A 23,826-nucleotide genomic window follows, 5' to 3' on the forward strand; every position below is an offset into this window, starting at 1 on the left:
AGCATCAGTTTCGAAGGATATTAAGTACACATGAGTGATCTTTTCCAAATTTATGGTATGCTGCAGATTTCTTTCAAACTATTCTCCTGAAACATTTTATTCCTTGGAACTTTTCCCTGTACTTTTGTTACTTTGTTCAAACTGTTCTTTTGTAGACGTAAAAATTCGAAATTGTTTGATCTTTCCACAGCCATTTTTTTTTCTTTCTATGTTTTGAATTCCTAATTTCGTTTTGGAATCCTTACTATTTCAACAACTTATTTGATTTTTTAAAAAAAGAGTACTCGTGATAAAATATAAATATTTTATCATGAGAATAAATACTGAAAGCAATCCATTGGTAGAGGAGATATTAAAATTAATTAATTTTTTTTCTCAATCAGTAGGAATGTTTATTTTTCTAGAAACAATGAGGGTTGTTTTTTTTTTCAAGAAAAAAAAAGCAACACACAATCAATGCTTTTTCCAACCCAGTGATACCATTTGAGATCATCATAGTATTCTGTTTTTAATAATCAACAGATATCAGCCCTTGTATTTAGATACTAGATCAGTATTTGAATATAAATAATTAATAAATGACTAATTATATATAATTTATTTGAATGGTAGTAATGAATAGATCTTATGAAATACATATTTCTACATGAATTATTGTGAATTGAAGTGAAGTTTTTTGATAGTAATTTTTTTAATAATAAATAATTTTGACTGGAAACACTTAAGGATTTGGAATATTAAAAAGATCTGAGAAAATAAAGTGTTTAAAAGAAACACGATTGCAAATATTTTAATGAATGAATATTTTTAATTATGAAAGAGAAATTAATTTTCAGTATACCAAGTTCCAATAAAATGTATACCCACTGAAGTGAATCGGGGCATATTTTAGCTTTACTTTAAAGTTTAATTTCATGGTTACTTCCAAAAATACTACACGTATTGTTTCTTAAAGAATGGGTGAATTCTTACAGCATCGAAAATTTATCATTAAAAAACATTGATCATAGTGATAATCTTTTGAATTTTATGCAAAATATCTTCTGGAACTTTTCATTTGTTGCCGATTACCTTTGATATATTGCCTTGCAAAAATCAATTGCCGAAAATGAAATGAATGATGCCGAAATCATTGGGATTGAAATAAAGTGACCACACCGTCTGTAGATTTGCCCTTAAACATAATACCCCTTTGGACTTAAACAGAAGTAATACCATTTAGTTGTAAATGATACTGAAACCGTACTACTGTTTTGATGACGGATGTGTTACAACAAATCTTGAAGACTCGATGCCGTTAAACCTTTAAAAGACCATTTTTTTTCTAGTCATGATATATTAAAATACTTTTAGGACTTAGATTAGCTTAAGAAAAGTTATTCATTTCAGCTTATGAGATAAATTTAATTAATTAATTTGGTTAATTAATAATTAAATAACAAATCAAGGCTCACCATTTTGAGCGAGATAAGGAACTGAAGCATCTAATTTTCTGTCTGAATCAAAAATTTGTCAGAGTTTACACCAACCTACAGAACTGCATACAAATATTGATGAATTTGATGCGAAGTATACCACCCATGACCCTAGAAAAAGTCATCTCGTCGGATTGAGAATTTTTTTTGTATGATCGCTCGATTCTAGCTGAACAACTAGATGCTCCGGCTCTGTTCGGTTTACAATTGCAAAATCTTTACATTATTAACAAATTTTGTCCATTGTATCAAAGTTTAAACTTCGGTATGCATTGATGTTGACCGCTGGTAGTACGCCTTCGTTTGATATGGTGAAAGCTTATAAGTCAGTTAACAGCTACGCTACACGAGCAATTGCTTTTGTAGTGTAGTCATGTTACTCGGCTGCGAACCACAAGGTCTCAGGTTCTATCCGGAAACCACCACATTGGTGACCTTGGACGATGAACCTTCAACCTTCGTACAGCTGTTGTGGCGCCATCTACCCACAGCAAATCAAAGTCGTCAGATTCACTTGACGCAGCAACACAAAAGTCGTCAGACTCACTTGACGCAGCAACAGCAACCACTCACCTACACACGCTCTCCGTAACGCTTGGCGCTTCTCAAATGGGCATTAGATTCAATGGCTAATATATCACCATTCAACAGCCATATCGTTCGTCTCACCTCCGACTCACTGAAGGGAGAGTCTGTGGTGAAAGCGTATAAGCCAGTTAACAGCTACGCTACACGAGCAATTGCTTTTGTATTGTGGTCATGTTACTCGGCTGCGAACCACAAGGTCCCGGGTTCAATCCTCACTCATTCCAACTCACCATAGTATAATCGGATTTACATTATCCATTCGAGAATTCGACTTGAACAGTACACTTCTTGTCTTCCAACTTTTTGAAGTATAACAAAAGTCAAACAGGTAAGTATGTTTAACTAGAAAACTTACTGTCTATTCATTTATATCATGCTATTATTCTGTTGACGGATATGTTATTTAACCATGCTTGATCAAGCAAGAAAATATTAAGTCAATTTCGTTACCTTTCACATTATGTCCTTGTATGTAACCAAAGAGCTTCTTATACATTTCTCTATTGGCTTCAGACAGGGAAGGGCCTTCAGTTGACGTACTCACCCATGCAGTGGCCGGATATTGTCTTTCTTCATATCCCTGAAAAATGAATTCCAGTGAATCGATACGCATATTTCAAATTATACAAAACTGAGTATTCAGATCTTAAGGTAATGTATTCAAATCTTTAGGTACATTATGGATTAGAAATTGCTATCGCATCTATAGACATATATTTCTATAAGAATAGGTTAAAAATTTCTCAAATATTAATTTAATTATTTATTAAAATGCATTCCTACTGTTCCTCATATAAAGTTCTTTTCATGAAATACTGCTTTTCGTTAATAATACAAAGATAAATCTTCTTGATTTATAAATATTTTAATAAAGAAAATAGTTCATCATCAAATAAGTTGTTTCTTTTATTTTAAACTTTACAAAATCATTGACGCTGCTTTAAAACTATATTTTCATTATTGTATTTATGTCATCCCATATATTTTGGATATTTTAATTTAAAATATGTAGCCAAAAGCATGTTATATCAAACATTTAAAAAAAATGACATTATGTTGGCATTTTTATTTTGTAATTTGTAACAAATTAACTGTATTATCGTGCCAACTGATGTTTCAATAGTACAAACTTTTACAAAAAGCAAGATTTTCTTAGGATTTTTTTTTCTCGCTTTAGTTCAAGGGATCAAGTCCAAATTAACATGTTGCAAAATAAGGAACTTTTTTCAAACAGTAAAGTTAGAAAAATAATCATTTTATTTGAAAAATAATTGTAGAATACATATTCATCACCTTATGACCTTACGAAATTATTTCTATTTTACAGAAAAACTTGATTATTTGTTGTCAATTGAATTACTTTTTTGTTATTATTATTTTCGAAAGCGAAAATGGAACATTGCAACTGTGTTTTCCCTAGCTGATATTTGAATAACTTAACGGGGACTAGTAATACTTTCTATGTTTATTTGTAAATGCTTGATTCATTTGTCACTCTAAGGCGAAAAATAGAATTAAAATCTTTTGAAACTTGCGTCGTTTATCATTTTAATCAACAGTTATTGTAATTAGAAAAGTTTACTGCAAAAATAAAGTAAAACTTCGTACCCCTGTGTACACATATTAAAGTTAATAATTTATGATATATGTCCCACCACGCGCGACTCCATTCATTCAGAGTAATTATAAACAAAGAACGTTGAAGTAAGATAAACAGTAGAAATTATAGAATAAATGAAAGCTGTTATCCATATATAAATATCAAAATACAATAAAATTTCTTGAACACCATGACTCTGATAAGAACACTTCTTAAAATTGCTCTTCTTAATAAGGAGTTGTCATCTAATTGGCATTTGTTAATTCTTAAAATCTAATAAATAATGAAATTCCTATATAAAGTATTTTTAACAGAAAGAAATTTAAAAAATCGGTGTTGAAATTTAATGAAAAACAACTTTTGAATATCATATTTTTAACAAATAATTTATTCCAAATGAACGATTAGAGCCTTTTCTTTTATTTTAGTTAGTATTTTTCTTGACTTTCAAAGTATAGTTTATATAAAAAGCGAGACAAGACTTGTTTGACTTTTAAAAAAACGTTTTTTTTAATTGAAAACTGTTTTAAAATTTCCTATTGACTTAAAATTTGATTTCAAACTTGATTACTCATTTTTAATGGCTGTCCTTCATATTCCAAGATATAAACGCATGTTTAAGAATGCCAATCATAACCTTTGTATCATTCTTAAAAAATCATTAACTAATGAAAAAGTTAATTTTCAGCGTATTTTTAAAATTATTTGAAAAGAAGCACAACAAAATTTAAAGCGCTTTTGGCGCCTAAGGCTTACTAATTTCAATTAAAAATAAAGTTACAGATGATAGAAACATTCTAAAATAATTTTGTTTCATTAAATATTAATTATTTAAAAAAATTGTTTGTTTACGATATCATCGGAATTCCGTCGAGTATTAACATTAAATAAATTTTCATCTTCTCGTGCGGCATTTAAATAAAATACTTTATAACGACTGATACGATATTTTTTTATTTTAACCTTTGATATAAATATTTGTCATTTATAAGTACTTCATATCTGGCTCTCAAAAACTGGTCTAGTAAATGTTTAATGAAGTTTTTGTAATATATAAAAGGTTAATTTTTTAGTAGGGAAAATATGAAAATTGCATCTCAGGGTAAGCTAAGTATATCAAATAGTATCATAGTATCTAATAAATTTAATTCGGCATTCTTTCACTCAAATATAAATTTGTGTTTTAACCAGGAAATTCAAAGGATCACTATCTCCAGAGATTGCAAGTTGATATAATTAGTCTTAGGGTAGTGGTGTCCAACCTTCTTTGATTCGTTGCTCCTTTTTTTGAATACATATTTAACCATGGAGCCCTAAGTAAAACTTCAAGGGTTTTTTTTTTTTTTTTTTGCGAAATTATCGACAAATTTTGAATAAGTTAAGTAAGAATAAATGAAACATATTTTAGATTTCAGGAAATAGTATTTAATTAATAAAATAAGCTATGAGCTGGATAAGCCAGTTGATTATTTTATATTTTCTCAAATCGTCGTATTAAATTAAATATGGCTACCTTCATTTATATTTCCACTTTGATTTTTGAGGGATATTTCGAATTTAATTTTTAATACCAATTCAACTTTGCGCAGATAGGAAATGGAGTTAAAGTTTCCTAAACTGTAGCACTTACGAAAATTTTATAATCACTCAAGAAGCTCCTGTGAGGAAGTCTAGGATTTCTGCGTTGTATACTTTGGGCTTTAATTTATTTCTTTACCTCAAAGAAAATTTTTCCCAAAAAGATTATTTCCAATACAATTAACTGAAAAACATTTTCAGATTCTTTTAAGATAAAATAAAAATTTATTAAAGAAATTTTATGTCTTTTTATAAACATATGTAAATTTAGAGCAGATAAAAGAAATTCATCATTGATATCATATTTTGCAAGTTTTTCTAAAAATAAATTTAAAATTGGAATTAGCTTTTGGATTTCAAAATATGCTGTGATCTATATTTTATTCATAGTCATGAAATAATATTTCTGGCCCAAATTCAGAAATTTCGTTTTAAACTAATAAATATTTATAAGAATGAATCAAAATTTCTCCATATTTAAATATAAACAGATCTCAAAAAAAAGAGTGCAGAAAAAAGAATATTTGGTTTTTATAATTCGAAAGAATAATAAAAACCAAAGTGCATAATTTATTCTAATTTCTATGCAACATGATTTCTTTTGATGAAATTTTCAATCTTCGAATTTGAGTGTTTTTAAAGGCGGAATTTGAAAATAATGCAGTATTTCATAAATATTAAAATGTAGAAAAGTTGATATGATAATATGCCAGACATTAAAAATGCTTGCGATAAAACTTGAGTGAAACATTATATGCATTTTAATAAATAAAAATTTGCTACGGAAATCTAAAATCAAATGCATCTCAAGTACAGATAAATGTTAATGAATTTTCCTTTTCAAATGCAGTTTTAAAGAAATTATCTTTTTTCAAAGACAAGTTAAATAAAAAAAATTCAATAATTGGTCATAATATTGTAAGTATACCTACCAAATGCCTGCTTACAACTTGATATTCTATACATTCAACCCCTCTTCTAATGCATCCGCAATAGCAGCCTACAATCTGCAAAATAAATATTATAAATGATAGAAAACAAATCAATTTTAGAAAAAAAAGTAGAAAAGCAGAAAATAGAAAACAAAACAAAGTAGAAAATAGAAAATACCTAATACTTAAAACTAAGTAATTAACTAAAAAATAGAAAACAAAACAAAGTCGAAAATAGAAAATAACTAATACTTAAAACTAAGTAATTAACTAAAAAATAGAAAGCAAAACAAAGTAGAAAATAGAAAATAACTAATACTTAAAACTAAGTAATTAACTAAAAAATAGAAAACAAAACAAAGTAGAAAATAGAAAATAACTAATACTTAAAACTAAGTAATTAACTAAAAAATAGAAAACAAAACAAAGTAGAAAATAGAAAATAACTAATACTTAAAACTAAGTAATTAACTAAAAAATAGAAAACAAATTAATTTTGCAAAGTATAGGGAAATACTTTTTAAAAGATGCAATCGATGCATTCCATGTAGGGATTGCAATACCGGACCAACATTTCAATACCGGTATTCGGTATTTTTTAAATCTTAATACCGGGATACCGGTTTTAATACCGGTATTGGAAATTTTATAAAAAGAAAGAAAACACAGGTGTTTTTTTTTTGCCAGATTTATTAAAGAGTGTAAATATCACAAAAAAATTGTAACTTATAAATTATAACAGTATATAAAGAATCCCAAAAAAGAAGTAAAGGGACATCTTATTTATTTAAATCACAAAAAAAAGTGTAAATATCACTATTTAGTCTGTGGTACTATTACAAATTTTTGAAATGTGATCTTAAAAAACATAACGCATCAATTCAACTGTCATTAAACCTGAAAAGTAATTTTGTGTAAAAATTACCAGCTGTCGAAAACGCTCTTTCGGCATCTACTCTAGTTGGTGGTACTGTTAGCAATGCGTGATATACTTTTTTCAAGTATTTACTTCTAAATCCCTCATCTTCAAATAAATCGATTCCTCGTCGGATGGTTTTGGATATAGCTGATTTCTGTATTGTATTTTGGTTCATTGATTATTTTTTTTTATTTCTCTCTAATTCTAATTTTTGTTCAAGATAATTCCTTTTCACTATCGACATTAGTGACATCATAATCTTCGATAACTGAAAAGAATTCTTCTGAATGTGGATAGGTTTGTGGGTAAAAAAAAATTAAGAAAATTTACTCTAAACTGAATCAGATTTGAATTGGTTATTTTCTTTTCTTTTTCATTTTCATTTTTAAAATCATTATAATTATGTAAATACCATAAAACATTTTCTATTTCGGTATGCCTTTCTTCTGTGCAATTTTTCAATGTAATATATAATTCTTCAGATAGTGACGTGTGCTGTTCTTTCATAGACTGCAACATGAAATTTATTGTTGCATTAGCTGTTAAGAAATTAGAATCTCTTTGACATAATGCCTCAATTGTCAGTTTTATTGGAAGTAGAGCTGATATAGTTCTGGATATTAAGTCGAATTCACTATCCGAAAAATTAATTTACAGGTTTAAGTCTATTATTGCTTTTTGGATTGGATTTATCAGTTTCAAAAATCGTCTATAGTTAGGAGTAAATTGTTCCAACGTGTTTTATAATCTAATATTAACATACATTCTGTTTTATTTTCAGTTAGTATATATTTTAGTAATATATCATTTTTTATAGGGAAACGTTTAAATATCTTAACAATTTTTTGAACTTTATAAATTATAGGAAGTAATTCTTGATGGGTTAATATTTCATCCTCATTAGCAACATCTTCTTCAACAATTACATTGTCATTATCTTCATTGTCAATATCACTCTCACTCTCTTCAAAGTTGGAATCCGAAGCTTCTATATATCCAGTATTTGGATTCTTCTGTTCTTTATTTTTTTGGTATAATACATCTATTACTCCTAATTAAATTCCATGTGCATAGCACAACTGCTGATATGCACCAATCAACTTTCCAACTTTTTTCATAATTGTTGCTCCATTAGTCGTTATGGATACAATATCTTTCGGGGATAATTCATGTTTCGCTAATTTAGATATAAACAATTGATTAAGACATTAATTATCTAATTAATTTCGCCCGTTAAGGAGACATAAAAACAAAAACGTATACTATTTTGCCATGTTCGCGATCCCTGAACATATAGTAGAGACAATTTTAAAATTTTAGTAAATACCGAAAAACCGGTATTTAAACTTGTGAATACCGGTATTACAAAATTGTACAAATGGCTCAAAATACCGGTATTCGGTATCCCGGTATACCGGTATTGCAATCCCTAATTCCATGGCTTTTATGAGTTTCAACTTTCAGTCTATTTCATGGATTATATCATGAAATACATTGAGCGACCGAAGATTTAAAAGCTCACCTATCTCAAAATTTGAATTGTTCTTGCAACATTTGTCTTGACATAAAGCACGTTTGTGCAACGATTTGGAGGTTTAGGTGCTGCTTACTTCCGTATCGTTGCTGACTTTTAGAATTTGTTCATCGCCATAAAATTTCTTGATGAGCATGGCTGTTTCCAGCAAAACTATGCATTCTGTCACTAGGCTGGATTTTTAAACCAATTTAGCAAGATTTTTAAACCAATCTTGCTATATTGGTTTAAAAATCATGATTCCGAGTTTTAATTATTTCAGTGGTCTTCTCGGGCGTTGAATATGAATTCAATGGAGCATTTATGGAACGAAGAAGAATCTCTATTCATAATTCGGAAACTTCGCCATTCGAAAAAAAAAAGGAATCAACTGCTATCATATTTTGGTACGAACTTACTTCTTATAAGAAAAACACTTACTATAACGATGTAAAATTAATGCTTTTGAAATGAATTCGTAATTATAAGCTTTGCTCAGACTATGAGGATGATATCTGAGCCGAAACTTCCCTTTCCAGACTTTCGAACCCCTCCAAAGAGAGGATGTCAGATGTCCTACCCTCGATGTCAGATTTAATATGCATCAGATCTTAAAAACGGCAGAGGTTTTGGGCCTAGACCCCTCTGTACTTGAAGCCAAGACCTTACCATGAAGTCACCACTACCCTGTCAAATTTCCAAATAAAAACTGATGTGACAGTATAGAATTATACTGTTATAGAATTATAATCATCTATTTGTATTAAAATTCAGTGGCTTCTACCCAAACCATAAGGGACTGGTAAGAGAATATCTGGATTGATATAATGAATTATGAATAGGATAAAGAGAAGAAGCAATATAATTGCAATACATAGCATTAATATATAAGTAATAAAGTAAAATAAAACATAATATTACATGTAGATAAAGAATACTATTTTTGAAAATTCTGAAAAACATTGATAAACTGTTATCTTTACTGAAAAATTCTTATTGAATTAGAAATACTACTTTGATTTCTAAAACTCTATTTAATTTTTGAAAATAATTATGTAATTGAGGATCGGTTTCAATATATACTTTTTAAAATATGACTGTTCGAAAAATATACATTTCTATAAGTTGACTACTGGATTATCAATAATCTGTTGGTTAACAGTATAGATTCGTTTTGAACAATTTATAATAGTGAACCCGAGATCAATTTACCAATCTGTAACTTGAATTGATAAAAGTGACCCAGAGTAACTAAATAGTACCTCATGTAGACTAGCAAATATTTATGTATTTTTACTTGGAGGAAGACTTCCAACAGCCATCCGGATCACAGTGAACAATTATTTGTAACAGTCTCTCATGAACTGAGAAAAAAGTGAATAATCCTAATCAAGAAGCTTGCCTATGAATAGTACTAAAAATATAATACTTGTGTTGGTTTTGTAGATTGATTTAGATGTAGTGGACTGGTCTCATGAGACTGGTCGAGAGTGATAGTAATTTTTCTATTCGAAAGAAGGAATAAGAATATATCCGGTGAATATATTTCTATCCGAAAACATAAGCCCATATATTGTATATTCTTATTGCAAGAAATAATAAATGTATCAGATTATAAAATAATTGTAAAAATACATAGTTAAATTCATACAAACAGAGTCACTGGCTAAAGCAATAAAAATAGATGTCAGTCAAAATATTTACTAAAAATATATAAATATCCAATGTGGTATTTTATGAAAATCATTGTTACAATATACTCCCGAGTATCTGGTTCACAATTATCCGGCTTCCGTATTATCCGGCCTAGTTTCTTTTATCGTAAATAAGTTAACATTGGCAAGGCATTGGAAGCGAGCGTCTGATACGATCCTCCTACGTGTCGTATGCAAAATATAAGTTGTGACAGGAAAAGAGAAGCGTTCAGCTCGTTGGTTCATTGCTTCATCAGAGTGTAACGGACCTCAATTGTTGTTGCTCTTCCTGATTATAACTGCACTGTACGTACAGTATTCGTAAATTGTTCTTGGGATATGCTTAATGTGTTTTTAAGTGTACCACAGTGAAGATTACAGAATTTATGTTAAAATGTGAACAATTTATGTGCTTTTACTTTCTCTCTAATAAATTCTTGAAACGTACAGTGCAATATATAAACATATATGAACTACCAGTACAGAGCCTTCTATTTTAACTGAACACGTTACCGACAACTGCTTTTATGATTCACCAGACCGAAGTCATGTCCACGTTCTATGTGGCTTAAGATAAGTAGACGACTTAATACTCAATAAGAAGTGAGAAAATACATATTGTAACAGTGAGTTGTATTTTAAAAACTCAGACTTCTGGTATTGATAAGCAAAGAAATGAATTCATAGAACTTCAGCTGCTTTTTTTTATTATTATTATCCGACCTGAACTTCCACCACATTAAGCTGTATACTCGAGAGTGTACTGTATTTGAAAAATATGACCTTTTCCCGTTGCAGGTAAGTCATGAAGCATCTTTTGGAACGAGAATTAATGCAGTATTCGAACTTTTATTTCATGGCAAACATGATATTCAATAGATTTAGCTTCAGTATAAAAATTCAGTATTCAGAAGAACACAGGAAAAGAATGGACACAAATTTTTATTTTTTCAAAAGGATGAGTCAAAATAATAAAATTAAGAAGGTGTACGATATTGCTTTAATTCGCAAAAAAGAAATATTGCAGCTTCAGAAATTTTCTTTCTGATACTAAGATCCCTCATATAAAACAAGAATAATATAATCAAAAAGACTTCAAAGAGTTTTTTTAGAAGATTATCGACAGAGAAAATTAGCCATAAAACCATATTAAGAAATATTTAATTTCTTTTGTCATTCTTGTGGAGATAATTTCTGTCTGCGAATGGCTTATTGCAAGTGAAGCCATTTTCTTGATTAATTTAATTTTCTCACTCTTCTGTTATGTGGATTCTTGATGAAAAAAAAAGTTGTTCCTCTCTTTCCGGAAGAGCAGCCAAATTATTCGCTTGAATTTGCTTTTGAAGAACGAAATGATGCATATATACAAAATAAAATATTAATAACTTCAAATGAAAAATGGTTATAGTATTTAAATAGAATATATATGATAATTAAATATAAACTGCGAATGTTAATAATTTTATAAAGAGAAATGAACTGCCATCTTTATTATTTCTTTTTCTTTTATTATTTGCTTTGATTTTCATATTTCAGATATAGAAAAACTTAATTAAATTAGAAATTAATTAGATATAGAAAAACTTTATTAAATTAATAAAAGTATATTTAAAAATATATTTATGTGCGTTTTCAATTTCTTTTTGTCTTTAATGAGTTTTCTTAAAAAATAATTATAAAAATTATGGAATTCTAAATCTTCTTTCTTTAAATTCATTACCAGATGGTGCCATTCATGTGAAATTGGATTTTGATTAAAATTAATCCTTCAACCGAAAACTAACTTCTGAATACATTAAATATTATATTTTCATTTGAAACATTCAGTTGAACAAAATTCTGTAAGTGTAATATGTTATTTAATGAAATGAAAAAAAGGGATACAAAATTGCATTGGTTTTCCATGTAGATTCAGAGCATGTCAGAAGGAACCTCACTGTCAGATATCATTCAGTTGAAATGATTTATTTATTTATCAACCACATGCTATCCAACAGTTTACGATTATTTGATATGAATTCGAAAATTTTGGAGAAGAATTGTCATAAGAAGAGTTGTCTTGCTTATAATTAAACATAACTCAAATCGGAATGCCTATTCCCCAATAACCCTACAATGGCTTCAAAATAGAATGTAATTTAATTTGAAACATCACTGCGACAGAATAAAAGCAATCTATTTCCATTCCTCTCATATTCTCTTACATCATTTGTTAGTCAACAATAAATGCAGGGGGACAAAAAGAAAAAGCTTCCCGAATGTTTATAAAAATAAATAAATTTCTATGAATATCCTGTAGACGACGCGATTACATTAACATTGAATGAGGTTATATGCAAAAATTTTAATTAAATGCTTTATTGTAAGAACGATGTATTTTGGGGAAGTACTCAAAATATATTATTTTGTTATGTATATCGAATGTACACTGGTCAAAGCTGTATATTAATTCAACGAACGCTTAAATGCAGTGCTGAAAGTTTTTCCAGAATCCTACTATTTATAAATAGCATTTTTTTTTTTCGTATTGTAAATTCAGAGTTCAAGAAGAATGTCAGTTGAAATATGACAGAGAGATCAGGTTAAACCATTAATTATTAGACGTTTAGAATAACAGTCTTCAAATATCACTCAGATGAAAGGAAAAAAATATTTCACATATTTCACCGAATTTGTAATACTGCTTCTTTCGCAATATGTTTCCTGGTAAAGAAAAAAGTTTTCTAGGTGTTGTAATAATAGTTTTGCTAAACAGATACTTCGTCAATGATTCTCGGCCTTGGGTGAAAAGTTGGCGACCATTTGGCGAGAAAAATGAAAGTCCCTGAATATTCGGGAATTTTTATGATATCTCCATTAGAATTCGAGTTCTATCGTTTGTTTTATAGTATTGGATACCCTCTCATGGGTGTTATAAAAACACAGGCAAAGAGCCAATAGTGAGTAGTCGAATATATTCTGTTTTTGGAATATTAAGCGTACTATCTGTACGCTGTGTGCTGTGTGGTTGCTTATTAACATTGAATGTGAAGTTGATTTCTGTGAGTGCTGTTTTGTGGATATTTCATCGATGTTTTGATACCTATGTTTCGTATAAATTAAAGATTCACTATCCACTACTGTTGATTTTGGCGCCGTACCCTCACAGGAAGGACTTTTCCGTAACAGTATTGCTCCATTCGCTCAGAGATCTTATAGTATATTACGAATAGAAAAGTTTACAGAGTACGCAAAAGTGTACGCATTTCTCGTACTTTTAAGCCTTTATCATTTAGAGAATGCCTCGTACGCATTAAATGGTGTGTCTTAAGTCTATATTTGTCGTCTGGCATGGTGGGGAAGTTCAAAGGCTGGAGGTCGACTAAGTATCACTCTCACTATCTTTTAGCACATTTCAAAAAGTTTAGTTCTGTACCAAAATGTCTTCTAGTTTTAAAATTAATCGTTGATTCAAATTATCTTAACATTTATGAAGACTTCAGTACATTAAAAAAGTAAGATATTTCTCTTTCTGATTTAAAAGGCTGTAAATAAATTTAAAACAAAGGAAACTTTGAATAAATTCAGTTATTCCGAGATAAATAAAATGAAATTTGAAAGTTAGAGCATGTAAATAAGAGATAATTTACAAGATTAGGCAATACTTACCATTGCAGCTCCTATCAAAATGAAAGAAATCGTATTCTTCATGACTGGAAATCTATATTTCCTGAAAGAAACAGTAACAATAAGTCATAAATTAAGCCAGCCTCTCATAGATACAAATTCATTTTATACTGCTACAGCGGTTAATTAACGCTGGAGAGAACTCCAATATCATCGGCCGCAAAATAGGAGAAATAATTCATTGCTTTTAAGACAAAAAGTACGCTTGTTTGTTTTTTTTATCTAATTCTCATTCTCTGCGTACTTAAAAATTAAAATGAAGATTTTTTTACTCACTTTAGCGTTTTTAAATATTCAATTTATTTGGAAATTTTCAAATTCATTGCATCCCGTAAACTCTGTCTTTGGCATTGGTAATTTAGTCATGAAGGCCTGAACATATTTTGTCTTTCTTTTTGATAAATAATCTAAATCAGATGTATCGTCATAATATAAATAAAGCATGCGTGTAATATAGGATAAAACTAGATTTAACTAGATTTTTCGGCTTTACTATTAAGAGAGAGGGGGGAATTCAATCTAACATTGGATTTAATGGGAGCTCAGATGCAGACATATTTTTATTCACCAAATATTTCTATTAGTCATCAAAAATGCGATTGGTGTTTGGAGTTAGATAATAGATTATTTAGAAATTCTAGACAGTAAACTGAATGTGAAGAGTCTGGGGTAATAATTTAAATCTCTTTAAAAATAAAAGTGCTAGGCGCAGAAATCATTAGCAACGAAAATTTATATATATATATATATTAATTTTTGCTTTTTCATATACGAAGTTATTGAGAAAGCATTATAATAAAAAAAAGATTAAAAAATTCGAACTCGAGATTTGACGGATTTCTACATTTCTTACTTCCCTAAGTTCGAACAACACATTTTGAAAAAATCTTTTCATCTGGCTGTCTGTGACAATGATAACTCAAAACACGCTGTGACAATGATAAACAAAATGGCTGAGAAGAAGATACTTTTGAATTTTTATCTTCGAAAAATTCCATCACGGGAGGCAAAATTTGTGTACAAGAATAAGTGATAACAAATACGTCAGTCTACATCGCGACACAAGAGCAAAAGAAACCGCGATGATTTTTACAATAAGATTTTGATAGGAATTTCTTTGACACGTGTTGATTTAAAGTAGGGAAATATAGGTATCTTTAAAAGAGTGTGCTAAGCATTAAAGATTTTTATCCCTTTACTCAAAGCGTGAGAAAATACAGAAGTAAGCATTTTCATTGCAGAATTGAGAATTAATTAAATGAAAAAGAAGAATTGTAGACTTAATTAAATAAAAAAGTGGAAATTGGATCAGGAAATAAGAGAACATTTTAAAATGAAGTTAATATGGGTAAAATTAAGATAAAAATTAGGAAATTAATTAAGATTTAAATTAAATTAAGATATATATATATTCCACTGATTTCAATAGGGGCGAAATAAATTTGCTGACAGCCCCTAGCGCCTCTGTTTTTATGATTATCTTTAAAATTATATAACCTATATCACGCTTTTCAATTAGTTAATTCGTTAGATAAAATTTCAAATGTTTTTACATACTACTATATTTTTATTGATATTAATTGACTATTGATATAATTATTACATTATTATTTACTTTTTATAGTAAGTTTAACCCTTTCTAAGGCCGTGGGAAGTATGCTTCCCACCAAATTTATCAATCTTTGTATGAAATTATATAGGTTGGCATAAATTCTGACAAATTTTTTTAGAAAGACAGAAACTTAGATGCTTCAGTTCTTTATCTCACACAAAGTGATGTGTCTTGGTTTGTCACTTAATTATTAATTAATCAAATTAATTAATTAATCAGATTAAATTTATCTAATAAGCTAAATGAATCCCTTTTCTTATTCTAATTCCAAGCCTAAAAATATTTTAACATAATATGACTAGAAAAAAATTGCCCTTTTAAGGGTTAACATATCTGATTGATAATTAAGATAAACTATATTATAAAAAGTGTTTTTTAATTAATTATTTGTATTTAATTGGTTTCCAACCTCAACCATAATGTTTTGGGAATGGATGAAATAAGAACACTGTAGCTTTAAAAAAAACAGGAAGCTCTGTTTAATGTTGATACCCATCTATATTGCAATGCCTATAACAATTATAAACTTATGCAAAACAAATGCTACCGGAGAGAAGTATCTGCCTGCTCTAACTTGCTGGGGGGGTTGTCTCAGATAAGTGCCATAGCAGGTAAAATTCCTCTTTATAAATAATTAAGATATACTCACGTTTGGTCTTAAGTATACACTTAGGTCGAGTGCTCTACAATATCTTTTCTGATTAATTAATTAATATTAACTTAGATTAATGAATTATGCTATAGATTAATGATCGAAGGAATATTCTAAACTGCATACTCTAAAGCCTTTTAAAATGATAGACTTTAAATTATATTAGGATATGCTTCAATGATTCATGCTTCAGAATTCAATTTACATAATTATTTAAAGTAATTTTTGAATATAGAATTTTAAAAGAATTAAAAAATTATATTTTAGTGGAAGGATATAAGTATTTCAAAGGAGCATTTTAATGAATACGAAAAAATGTATAAAATAAAAATAACTTTAGATCCTAATTATAAGAAAAGTAAGCGAGTAAAACTTTTAAACCGATACTTTTAAAAATAACTATATAATATTCCTTCAGACTTCTTAATCAATATGGAAAAAAAGGAAGCCAATTATCTGAAAAATATGCAACTTGGAAATTTTCAATTAGAATCCGTATCTTCAGTTCCTGGCTTTATTCGCTTAAAACACATTTACTTAATACATTTTAAAGAAAGAACTGACTTTACCGGTCGAAAATATTTTGAAGGGAAAAAAAAACCCTAATTGTTAAGAAATACCTGCAAAATCGACAAGAATGAAAAATGGTGAGGAAATTACTCGCCCGATTATCGATGGAGTTCGAATGATGCGATAATAATGATATCAATTAGCGAAGCTCCGAAAGAAGGTTTTGATGCAATTTAGCAAATTTTTCTCTTGAGATGAAAAAACAAAAGACTCAAATAAAATGCACTCTCGCATTCATTTAAAAAGAAATAAGAAACTTTAGATTTCGTGCGACAGAAACTTTTTTTACTCCACTTCAAAATTTCTTTCCTTGTAATTAGAGAATTATTTTGAAGATACGAGCAAAACGCGATGCAAAAGTCTCATATTTCGGAGATATGGAATGTCTCATTAAAATGACAGTTATGAAACACTTTTTTAAAATTTAATTTGCAAAAAAGCATAGGAAATATTTGGTTTCGATAATCAATAAAAGCAATGCAACTATTCATTACTTCTCAACAATCAATGCTTGCAATGCAAAAAAATAAATTGATCCATTCAATTTTATCAAAAATATACTACATATTTCCGCAGTAACATTTTTTGAGCATTTCCTTTTTTAATATGGCATCAACTAATCAATATTTTGACACCGATAATTCCATGAAAAAAGATTTAATGAATCATTTTTAATATTAATTCGAGTTTGTGAATTTATAAGTGAAATTCCGTTAAATTGAAATAATGAAGAAAATTAATGATTTAATCAATTTGCCTGTGCAACACAAAATTAATTATCATTATTTCAAAACTTTTAAACTAAAATTAAATCCTCAATAGTCGTCTAAATTCGACGCGAAAATGATATAGAACACAAGCATGTTTATTTTTCTATTGCCTCCAAGTTGAATAAAAAAATAACGAATTTCCGAATATGTCATCTAATTATGTAGTTAAAAAATTAAGATTCAGGTGGTTAATATATAATTCGATTTTTTTTAAAAATTAAGGTTGTAGCGGGTATATAACTCTACTATCTCCTCTTTCGATACAACAGATGCCGTTACTTTATTAACATCTAGTATATTCCCCATTATTCTTCTTGGAGTCATTATTATATTGTATTCTAAGTGAGTGCCGTGTATTTTCGTGTTCGTGTTTGTTTTATGAAATGCAGAACTTAGAAAATAATTAAATAACTGTTCCTGAAACTTGATTATTATTTTCATCTACCTCATAATAATAAGTTATAAAGAGTCCCGTACCTCTACAAGATTATATATTATTGTTTTTTTTTTTATATTTCACACTAGGCACCTTTGGCGACGAATTTAGCGACGAAAAATTTCAAATAAATCTTTGACTGAGCCTGTCGTCCTCAACAAGGTATATTTGAACTTCAAAATTTCATCTTATAATGGAAGCACACAAAGCACCTTTTTAGGTTTAAACTCCAAATTATATGTTACCAAAATCCATATGGATAGTACAGATAATCCATAAAATAACCAAAAAGAGATAACAAAAATGCTTTGATATTATTTTTATACACAGTTAGGGAACAACAGCCTAACTATGGCTTGATAAAGAGTACATTTCTGTATATTCAAATTAGCAAAGTTATTTTTTAAAGTAATTCTCCATTTTTTGCTTTAGAATATCTTTGTTTTTATTTGTGATGATTGAATTCTCTTAAGAATAGCTTGATATCAACAATCGTTGATTATCCAGAAAGCAAATAATCCATTTACGATATTCGAATCTAAATAATAAAACATAGAAGATAAAAATTCAGGTTTCGTATATCAAAGTATAAGAAAATTTGTGACACTTTTTTGAAATTTTTTTTAAAAATTTAAAGTTTATGAAGAAAAAAGAAATTGAATAAGCAGAAACGTTTCTTCCAGTATTTAATATATCTTTAGTTTATTAAAGAACCCAAACTCTCAATTACAAAAATTTTGAAGTTATTTTTCTCATACATAAAAAAAAAATGTGGATTTTAATTTAATTATATCAGGAAAATATACAAATCACTGTTTCTGATTTATAGTTGAATTTCGTAGCTAAAAGGGAAAATTAGGAACAATTCACATATTTAAGAATTTGGAGAAAAAGGAAGAGTTTAGCCCTTTTATTAGAGAAAGAATAGAGAATGCCTATTTTACCGAAAACGTGGCATAAAAAACAAAACATTTTACTTAAATATATGGAAAGAACGTTTCAATAAACATAACCGGTTTATTATAGAACATTTAGAGGTAAGGCACGCGTGAGGATAGAACCTGGGACCTTAAGGTTAGCAGTCCAGTAACTAACCGATTTTGCTAAAACAGCTGTTCGGGCAGAAGCGCTGTTACTGGCTTATATGCGATTCACCACAAACATTACTGGTTTATCATAGAGCGGAAATTTATACAGAATTGCGAAAATAATTTTTTATTATGCAAAAGAAAACTAATTTTTCTTTCTAATAAATATAATCCAAAAATTTATCATTATGACCTTCAAAACATAGAATCCCATAAAGTTACAAGCGATCTGGCATACCTCAACATTTAACATCGCATTTATGTACAAAATAAGATAAGCTCAACTCATGTGTTAGGTTAACCACCAACTGTGAAGACAGCTGGATGTTTATTTTTTAAAAAATAAACCGTGGTCTGAAGACGTGGATGCCACTTGAATCAACATCCCATTCTTTATAATTCCGTACCACTCTATTCTGAGGATTTTTAATCATCGGTAACGATTTGGAAGAAATCGGGTTCCGATTTCATTCACAATTTTTAATTCGCAAAGCATTGATTTTATAAAATCCTATTTCTACTGTATCTTTTTGTTTATTTTTCTTTCTTTCGCCTCACAGCGAGAGACTTTGACCACAAGTCAAAATAATTATAAATTTTGAAGATTGGACTAAACATAAGCAAAAGCCATTTAGAAGATAACTCTTTTGAACTTCATACAGTGTATTTTTCTATGATTCTTTCCAAAGTTATTGTCGAAAAATAGCTAAAAATGTCTGAATTCAATTTAATTTTTAAATAATTAAAATTTGAATTAATTTTTAAAAAAAAACTCTAAGAGTGTACATTCACAAAGTACATTTGTTCCATATTTGGTAGTTTTTTTATCATGGTATGTTTCTGTAGTTCGTCGACAGATCGATTTTCATTTTTATTAATATTACAGATTGATTTATTTTTCAGTTCTACATGCTAGTAATGTCGGTGTCCTTTGTTTTACGAAGGTCGTGCCTTAGCTAATTGTAAACCTGGAATCAGGAAATTCTAAAACCTTAGGCGTCCCTGTTATTTTGTCAGTCCAGTCATCCTAATGTTAATACCATTAACTCTGTTTTTAAAATGTTTTTAAAAGCAACGGCCTCTGTTATTTATCCCCAGATTCAGGGAATTTTGAAACGATGTACCACAATTACAATACCCTCTCCAAATTAAGTCATATAAAAACATAATTTAAATTGGATAACAATCTTTTTTTCGTCATAGGGAAACTACATTACATATACATAAAGAAGTATCAACATGTAACATGATTTATTTTTAAATACTCTCAAATAGAGCAAATTAATTAATTAATTTATAAATACGAATTTTCATAAATTTTTATTATACCTTTTTTTATTTCTCAAACAATCTTTCCATTTAGCAAAATTGGAAATTTACCCAAAGTTCTCCATAATCACTTACCAAATTTAATACAATGTTATATTTCTGAAAAAAACATCATGCATCGCAATAAACTGTAAATGGCGATATAAAAAAAAATGCTTTGTTTTCATGCTTCTTTTACTTCTAACAGATCAATAAATTGTTCCTATTTCTTTTTATTTGCTTAGCTTATGTTTACACTGTTGTTACTTTCTCGTTTTTTGTATGTTTGCTCAAGGCTAAAAGGATGAAAAACTTTTTCTTTGGTTTATATGCTTTTTTTAAACTTTCTTTAGTGCTTCAAAAACTGTTCTTTTTTACGTGTATCTACAGAAGAGAAAAAAAAATGGCGCTCCTTCCGGCGAACATTTCTTCTTTTTTTTTACAGAAGAAAATGCGCCAATAAAAGAAACAGGGCCTTAGAGAAGCATTTACAAATACTGAATTTGATTTAAAATATCATATTTTATATTAAATGCCAAAAAAGAATTTTCTCTAGGATCATCAACAATCTTCTTACCAATCCGTTAACAGAATTGTTCTCCATAGCTGCAGGCAAATTTTAGATACGCCATATTTCATTATAAAAGCTATTGAGTCGGTAAATGAAAACTGTTGATAATGTCAAATCCAATATCATTCTAACATGTAAACAGCTTTGTTAGCTGATGTTTAAGAGAGAATAAAAGAATTTCTTATTTTACCGTTTAAATCCTTTTAAAATGCTTGATAATTTCGTATCTAAGCAATTGATCGGAGTTTTGAAGGATTAATTTCATTTTTCGTTTGAAAATGACAAAGCAAAATTGTTTTCAAAAATTAATGGCCTCTTTTTTTTCGTTAGAATCTAAACAGTTTTTAGTAAAGTAAAACAGACTGAAAGCTTACATTTTAAAAATTCATGTTACTATAATATACATTTTTAGTTAATTCATGTAAAATTTTCTTTAAAGAGAATGAGTTATTAAATTAAATTAAAAGAAATCAGTTATTTGAATAAATTTTTAATGTTACAAAAATATTATTTGAATATGAATGAAATAAGCGATAAATTATCGATTATGAAAATTATTAATACCAATAGTTATCTTCGAAAAAAAAGGTAGTGAATTTTAAAATATTTTACAAAACTGAAAGATTTCTTCCGATAAAATATGTAAGAATAATATAGTTAAATTAAAGTTCTTCTTTACTGGTTGAAAATATAATTATTTGATTACATTTGATATTAAACAATATCACCAACGATAAAAAAGAACACTACAAGAATAAATAATACATATTAACATTCATTAGATTATTTTGAAATAAGTAATCTTTTAACTTTACAAAAAATTTTTAAAATAATTGAGGTTATCTGACAGGATAGTGAATTCATAAATTATTGTAAATATCTTAAATGATTATAAAATTTTCAAAACTATAATAAAAAATGCATCGGAATAAGCAACAATCAACTGCTTTTAAAATGATAGAAAAAGAGACACTTACATGCAAAGGAGCAAGCAAGAACCGAATCGACCGAGGTCTGTGTCCCATCAAAATTCTAATTTAATAACCGACTCTTTATATAGAGCAGAATGAAGAGGGAAAGAGAGGGATTCGGACGATGAAGGTCAAGCTCATCTTTTCCCTCTAACAAGAAGCCCAGTTCAAGTTGTCGACCTGACCAAGTCTATAACATAGCCTGCAAACAAGTTTGTGATCTTTTAAACTTGAGAACAGGTCGTTTCTCGAAATAAAACTAATTTTTTATACCGAAAAACGAATTAAATACTACAGAGAAAGAAATACAATTCAAAGAACTACTTAACGATCGTAAATAATTTACGATTGTTTTCGTTCTGCGAATGTTCTTTTTTTTTTAGAACTTTTTTTATTAAATGTAATTAAATCGTAAAATGTTTCCTTATACTTCCGCCGAATGTAGATGGCTTCTAAATGTATCCAAAAGAAAAGAACTGTTGCAATTAGTATAATGGAAGACGGTGGTTAAAATAAATTGCAAGGTATACAAACGTGTAAACACTTTCTAAAACCTCGACTGAAATAATGATGTTTAGACATGAAAGAATATTGAACTTTGAGATTCCTTATTCTATAAAGCGATGATGCAGCAACTTTTTTTTATCTGAATTTTGGAATCTAATTGGGCGAATTACCTTTTTCGTTGCTCTATTTTTCTTTCTAATGCATTATTATTCGAGAAATAATATAAACTATTTTTTAGAATCCAAAGAATTCACTTAAAGCATCTCGAAATTTTCCAACATGTCATTGAAATTTTTTTTAATAATAATAAATCGCATCATTAGAACCAAAACTTTACACACACACTCATACTCATTAAGATATAGGACCGTATTCAATAACACAACAACTGGTTGTTAAAATCTATATATATATATATCTAGTAAAAAGAAGAAATCGCCAATTATGCTATCATTCATCTTCATTTAAAAGATAATGGGTCCTGACTCATTACTTGAATAGGTTTTTAAAAGGTTATTTCAAATTTTCGCAGTGATCCATTTAAAAAACGTCATCTTTTCGACCATAGCTGTTACATTTCTGGAGCAAAATTCAAAATCTTTTCTTCAAATGTTTTTTTTTTAATTTAGGAGTTATTTAAAAGTTCTATAATGTTATATGATATATTCTCTTTTCCTTCTTCATTGCTCGCCCTTTTCAAATGGAACGAACATATCACATAATGTTCATAATATTGTCCAATATCTTATCATACATCTTGTGTTCTCGCATTAACGTTATATGCCACACAGGGTGAAACAAAATTTTTCCTCAAAATACAGACAAACCAGAATTTAGTTCAGTATAATCAGTCTGTTTTTAAGCATCATATGTGTTTTTGAGAGAGACATCTTAATTCCAAGCCATTCATGAATAGAAAAGAAGAAAAAACATAAATTGGCTATTCCCTTTCTAAATTTTCAAGCGCACCACGCTTACCTTCATATGGTCACATATCCGAAGATCACATATTCGGATTTCGAATATGTGACCTTCTTGACCAGAATGAAAATCTTACACGAGACCACCGTGGCCCTGCATCAAAGAATCATCTGCCGAATGGCTTTTTATATACTATGATTACAAAGTCTCAAATGCAAAGTTTGATTGCTGACCAGAATGAAGATCTTACACGAGACCACCGTGGCCCTGCATCAAAGAATCATCTGTCGAATGGGTTTTTATATACTATGATTACAAAGTCTCAAATGCAAAGTTTGATTGCTATAGGAGTAACTATGATAATGACTCGTTTCTACGTCACAGCTATGATTACTCATTCCCATATAAAAAAATTATTAATGTAAATAGACCTAAACTATATTAAAGTTTAAGAC

General features: G+C 28.7%; 1 protein-coding gene across 1 annotated transcript in view; it reads right to left on the reverse strand.

Moving 5' to 3' along the window:
• Positions 1-22,075, reverse strand: part of LOC129961684 (heme-binding protein 2-like) — a 36,355-nt gene extending 14,280 nt beyond the window's left edge. Inside the window, exons 1-4 of the mRNA XM_056075218.1 lie at positions 21,950-22,075; positions 13,948-14,008; positions 6,174-6,248; positions 2,514-2,643 (exon numbers count right to left, since the gene is read on the reverse strand). Coding sequence (XP_055931193.1) covers positions 2,514-2,643; positions 6,174-6,248; positions 13,948-14,008; positions 21,950-21,951 — 268 coding nt within the window. The 5' untranslated portion in view covers positions 21,952-22,075. The remainder of the gene's footprint in view (positions 1-2,513; positions 2,644-6,173; positions 6,249-13,947; positions 14,009-21,949) is intronic.
• Positions 22,076-23,826: the final 1,751 nt, after the last annotated feature.

The sequence above is a fragment of the Argiope bruennichi genome, chromosome 2 (assembly GCF_947563725.1).
Source record: "Argiope bruennichi chromosome 2, qqArgBrue1.1, whole genome shotgun sequence".
Classification (NCBI taxonomy): Eukaryota; Metazoa; Arthropoda; class Arachnida; order Araneae; family Araneidae; genus Argiope; species Argiope bruennichi.